The sequence below is a fragment of the Melospiza melodia genome, chromosome 22 (genome assembly GCF_035770615.1).
Source record: "Melospiza melodia melodia isolate bMelMel2 chromosome 22, bMelMel2.pri, whole genome shotgun sequence".
NCBI lineage: Eukaryota > Metazoa > Chordata > Aves > Passeriformes > Passerellidae > Melospiza > Melospiza melodia.
Window position 1 is genome coordinate 4,134,072 of NC_086215.1, and position 6,000 is coordinate 4,140,071.

Below are 6,000 nucleotides of genomic sequence, written 5' to 3' on the forward strand. Positions count from 1 at the left end.
TATGAGCAAGAGCCCAGCTGGGCCCTGCCCTGCCTCTTGCTCAGCCCTGAGGGAGAACCTCTGTGCTGGCTCCTGGGAATCCTTCAGGGAGGCAGGAAGGGACACCAAGGTGGAACACCTGGAGAAAAGCAGGCACCAAATCACTGGGGAATGGCTAAAGCTGCCCATCAGGCTGGGCAGGGAAGGGCAGGGCAGAGCCAGCAGGTTTTGTGTCCTCCAGACTGATGGGGCATTGCCAGGGTGTGAATCCCAACCCTGGGGGGCCTCCAGGTCCTGGTGTGAATCAAAGGAAGGGCTGGAATGGTGAGAGTGGTTGGGCTGTCATTTCTGTTACCTGGTTATCATTTCTGTTACCTGGTTATCATTTCTGTTATCTGGGTTATCATTTCCGTTATCTGGGTTATCATTTCTGTTACCTGGTTATCATTTCTGTTACCTGGTTATCATTTCCGTTATCTGGGTTATCATTTCCGTTATCTGGGTTGTCATTTCTGTTACCTGGTTATCATTTCTGTTACCTGTGCTGCCATTTCTGTTACCTAGGTTGTCATTTCTGTTATCTGAGTTGTCATTTCTGTTGTCTGGGCTGTCATTCCTGTTGTCTGGGTTTTGTGTTCTGTTGTCCCTGTCCCCTGAGCTGTTGCTCACAGCTCCTTGTGAGGTGATCCTGGAGTGCCCCATGTCCTGCTGTGGATGTGGATGTGTCATCCTGCCCCACCATGGCATTTCTGTGGATGAAACTGAGGGAGTGAAGTCTCTGATTGATGAAACCAGAGCTGGTGACAGTGTGTGTGCCCCAGGCCTGCTGGGGTGATGCCTCCCCCAGTTCTGGGATGTTTTCCTGGGCTCCTGCACCCCGAGTGTGACGTGGCACAGCTCGTCCATTAACGATCCGAGGTGCTTGTCCAAAAGGGACTTGGAGCACCACTAATGGATCCTTTTGCTTTTGGCCTCTTTGCAACTGAAATTAGCTGCTGTAATTAAAGCCTCTGCTTTGCACAGTCATTCTCTGCTGGAATAAAAAGCCCTGAGGGGGGTTCTTTTATTTTCAAGGAAAACAAAGTATTACAGCTCTCTGGGCTCTCTGGAAAGGGAATTTTTGTGTTCTCACTTTCTCTCTTATCTGCACAACCCTGTGTTTTCTCAAGGCTCTGGCTTTGTGTTTCCAAGCTGTCATGTTCAATTAGAGGACAGAACAGATGCCTGTTCCCCTATCCAGGGGCTGGAACACCCGTAAGGTGTCTGCACTGAACATCAATCCCATTGTGCCAAATTGGCGCTTGGACTGGGAGAACTGGTGTGCCAGGGTGTTAAAAGCCAGCTCTTGGGGGGTGTGGGGTGTGCAGTAAACTCTGGTTTCAGGGTACTGTTGTGTATAAAAGTCTGTGTGTGTGTGTTTCCAGTCCATTCAAACCCACATGAGCGCTCCTGGGGCTGAGTGCAGCACGAATGCCGAGCGTGCTCGTTGATTAAAGCCAATGAACCCCTGACGAGCCCTGCCCCGTTTCTCCCCAGGATGGAGAGGTTTACTGCATCGACGCCCGTTTCTATGGCAACATCAGCCGCTTCATCAACCACCTGTGCGAGCCCAACCTCATCCCCGTGCGGGTGTTCATGTCCCACCAGGACCTGCGCTTCCCCCGCATCGCCTTCTTCAGCACCCGGCACATAGAGGCTGGGGAGGAGATCGGGTACGTGCCGCCCTGCTGTGCTGGGACTCTGAGGGCTCTGCTGCTCCCCAGCTGCCCCTCTCCATCCCTGTGCTCCCTCGGGGTCCCCCTGCAGTTTGCAAAGCTCCAGGATCGACCTGGCCGTGCCCACTCATAGCCCTGAGCCCAGCGTGGGTAATAGGAAAGGGGGGATTGTGCCCCTGTGCCCAGGTGAGACCCCACTGCAGAGCTGCCCCGGCCCTGAGGTAGTTATTGGAGCAGTGGCTGCTCCTAGGATGGGTCACGGGCTAGGGTCAACTGTGTGGTAAGAATGTGCTTGGTGTGCCATTGAGAGTTAGAGATTTTCTTGTAGGTAGAGGCTTAGTAGGAGTACGAACACATAGGCCTGGATTATCGCTACTGCTACTTCTAGAATAGTTAGTAAGAAGAGAACTAGTAAGGTTCCTCCAGCCCAGGGAGGAGCTGGAGCTGCTGGAGAGATCCAGAGGAGGCCACGGAGCTGCTCCAGGGCTGGAGCCAGGCTGGGAGAGCTGGGGGTGCTCACCTGGAGAGGAGAAGCTCCAGGGAGAGCTCAGAGCCCCTGACAGGGCCTGGAGGGGCTCCAGGAGAGCTGGGGAGGGACTGGGGGCAAGGGATGTAGGGACAGGACAAGGGATGGAGGGACGGGACAAGGTGGAATGGCTTCCCACTGCCAGAGGGCAGGGTTAGATTGTGTTAGATAAAGGAAGAAGTCTGTCGGGATGCTGGATACCATCGATCACTGTAGCCACACGCTGCTACAAAAGTCTTTCACAATGAGGGCAGTGAGGCCCTGGCACAGGGTGCCCAGAGAAGCTGTAACTGCCCCTGGAGCTGTCCAAGGCCAGGCTGGAGCTCTAATGGAAGCTGTCTCTGCCCACGGAACAGGATGATCTCTGAGGCTGCTCCAACCCAAACCACCTCAGGTTCTCTTTGCTCACTGACTGCTGTCTCACTCACTGACCCCTCCTGTCTCTCTCTCTCTCTCTCTCTGTTGCAGCTTCGACTACGGGGACAGGTTCTGGGACATCAAAGGCAAATTCTTCAGCTGTCAGTGCGGTTCACCCAAGTGCAAACACTCGAGCTCGGCGCTGGCGCAGCGGCAGGCCAGCACCTCTGCCCAGGACACGCAGGAGAACGGGCTGCCCGACACCAGCTCGGCCGCCAGCGCCGCCGGCCCCTTCTGACACCCACCCTCCCACCCAGGCACTCACGTACTGTCCAAATTTAAAGAGAGAGAAGAGAGAGAGAGAGAAAAAAAAAGAAAAGGACACAAAACAACACGGAAAATTAAAAAAAAAAAAAAAAAAAAAGGAAAAAAGAAAAAAAAAAAAGAAAAAAAGAAAAAAAGGAAAAAAAAAACCCCGCTCAAGGAAAGCCAAGGGTTTGTGACACTTAGGGCTGTGCCACCGACTGTTACTTGAGGAAGGAGTGAAAGCAGATCCCACCTCCGTGGCGTTGTTCTCCCCTCCCTGCTCCTGGAAAGCTGCTGGGTTTCACAGCTCTGTGTGCAGGGGTGGCTGTTGCATTTTTTTGGCCACCCGAGCTGTGCTGGCATCCCCTGTGAAGGCGCTGATGCTGCCGGAGGCAGGGGAGCCCTCCTGCCCGTCCTCGGAATGCCCTGGAGCCCTCCAGCAAACTCTGCATACCTGATGGGACTCGTTCTGGGAGGGAGCTGCCTCTGGGTGTCCTTGGCACAGCCCCGGGGCAGGTTGTGCTGGTTGGTTTTTGTTGGTTTGGTTGGTTTTTTGGTTGGTTGGTTTTTTGTTCGTTTTTTTTTGTTTTTTTTTTTTTTTTTTTTAAATATATGAATGAATAATTCCTCCCCCATCTCGCAGGACGTTGTGGTGGGGCCCTACAAAATACCCTCAGTTCTCTCCAAACCCTTTTTTCTCATCTGATGAGAAGAATCCCAGAATCTTTCCCTGTGATCCCAGGCTCTCTCCCTCCTGGATTTTCTCCGTTCAGACCAGCTCTGCTCCACGCCCTGCTCCTGTCTCAGTGTTGGGTTCCTCCGTGAAGGAATTCCCCTCACCCCATCCCACCAGTGGTTTTAGAGAGAGAGAAGGCTGAAGAGGATTTTACAAGACACTAATTCCTAAAGAAAACCAGTTTTCCCTCCCCTTTTTTTAAAGATAAAGTGAATGATATATATATTACAGAGGACCTGGACTAGCTGGGGTGGACAGACGTGTCAGGGTGAGAAGATCCCAGTTGCCACCAGCTCGTCTGTTTCCACCCCTTTGCTCCACGCTGGGCACCTTGGATTGATTTTTAAGCCACATGCTATGAGGTTTCAATAAACTGATTTATTTTTTACCATTATTGAAACATCGGGGACAAGCATTAAAAACATGGAAGAAAAAAAAGGCAAAAAAAAAGCTTAAAAAAAAAAAACCCACAAAAAACAACAAAACCCACAAAAAAACCAAAAAAACCAAAACGACAACAAAAAGAAACCACAAAACAAAACGGTGCTGATTCTGGTGTGATTTTTGCTCACCACGTGAATATAAACTTATCAATTGTATAAAAAGAACAAAGTGATTTTAGTATAAAAATGCAGGAAAAAAACAAAACTTTTTTTAAATTGTTAGTATTGTAGTGTGAATAAATTTGCCATCACCTTTTGTGTGGTGGCTGGGCAGGTCATTATCTTAATTTTTTTTTTTTTGCATATATCTTTAAATACTGTAATTAGTGCAGTAACAAGTTTTTTTTTTTTTTTTGTTCATCTCTTCTAGAACATTCATAATGCCATCATGTTTATTATTATTATTTTTTTCTGTTAATGTTTTTGACAGTTTTAAAGGGGCAGCCTTTTGGCTCTGATCATTTTCTTGTTCTGTTTTCAATGAAATCAATAAAAAAAAAGAAAAAAAGTGCTTTAAAAGGAGTTTGGCTTTTTTTGTCTGCTTTGGGGGAGGGATGGCCCACGGTGGGGCTGAACTGCTCCTTGATGGCTTGAAAATTAAGAAAGCAACAAAAAAAAAAAAGAAAACCCATTCCCGCAGAGAAAAGCCTGAGTGATTGTTTGCTGTTTATTCTGGGGGCTTGGGATTGTTTTTTTAAATTTTGTCATTAAAAGTTTGGGATCTTGAGTTCCAGTCCTAGACGGGCAGCATTGAGGTTTGGGGATCCTGGGATGTCTCACCACCCCCATGCCAGGGGGTGAAATAAAATAAAATTAAATCAAAAATAGCGAGGAAGGAGGTGAGGGGGAGAATCTGCCTGGAGCAATCCCTGGGGATGTTCCCAGCGTGGAGCTCTGGGGGATTGGCTCTGCCAGGGCTGGTTTGGGGGTGCTGGGACTGAGCAGAACCTCCCTGGCACTGGGGACAGAGCAGCTCTGAGGCACTGCCAGCCAAAATCCCATAAAAACATTCCTAAAGGATATTCCTAAACAGTTTTAAATATCCTTAAGGGTTTCAAATATTCCTAAGGGTTAAGATATTCCTAAAGGGTTAAAATATTCACGAAAGGTGTAAAATATTCCTAAAGGGTTAAGAGATTCGTAAAAGGTTAAAGTATTCCTAAAGGGTTAAACTCTTCCTAAAGGGTTAAGAAATTCCTAAAGAGTTAAGATATTCCTAAAGGGTTTTAAATATTCCTAGAGAGTTAAGATATTCCTGAAGGGTTAAGATATTCCTAAAGAGTTTAAATATTCCTAAAGGGTGAAGTTATACCTAAAGGGTTTTAAATATTCCTGGAGAGTTAAGATATTCTTAAAGAGTTAAGATATTCCTAAGGGATCTTAAATATTCCTGAAGGTTTAAATTATTCCTAGAGAGTTAAGATATTCCTGAAGGGTTTTAAATATTCCTAAAGGGTTAAAGTATTCCTAAAGGGCTTTAAATGTTCCTAAAGGGTTAAGATATTCTTAAAGGGTTAAAATATTCCTAAAGGATTAAAATGTTCCTAAAGGGTTAAGATATTCTTAAAGGGTTAAAATATTCCTAAAGGATTAAAATGTTCCTAAAGGGTTAAAATATTCCTAAAGGATTAAAATGTTCCTAAAAGGTTTTAAATATTCTTAAAGGGTTAAACTATTCCTAAAGGTTTTTAAATATTCCTGAAAGGTTAAAATATTCCTAGAGAGTTAAGATAGGTTTTAAATGGGTTTTAAATATTCCTAAAGGTTTAAAATATTCCTGAAGGTTTAAAATATTCCTAAAGGCCCAGCCTGGTTCCAGTCAGGATTGGGGGACACGGAGGGACCTTGGTGGGGGGACATGGGGGGACCTTGTCCCCCTTCCAAACTGGATAGGGAGTGAATAAATTTTGCTGTCTGTGGGTTGGGTTGGGTTGGTTG

General features: G+C 46.9%; 1 protein-coding gene across 11 annotated transcripts in view; it reads left to right on the forward strand.

Annotated features, from left to right (window-relative positions):
• The window catches only part of LOC134428058 (histone-lysine N-methyltransferase EHMT1-like), a 124,494-nt gene extending 121,594 nt beyond the window's left edge, over window positions 1–2,900 (forward strand). For all 11 annotated transcript variants that reach the window (XM_063174360.1, XM_063174366.1, XM_063174363.1 and 8 more), the window contains 2 exons: window positions 1,516–1,691; window positions 2,689–2,900. In XM_063174360.1, coding sequence (XP_063030430.1) covers window positions 1,516–1,691; window positions 2,689–2,875 — 363 coding nt within the window. In that variant the 3' untranslated portion in view covers window positions 2,876–2,900. The remainder of the gene's footprint in view (window positions 1–1,515; window positions 1,692–2,688) is intronic.
• The last annotated feature ends 3,100 nt before the right edge of the window (window positions 2,901–6,000 follow it).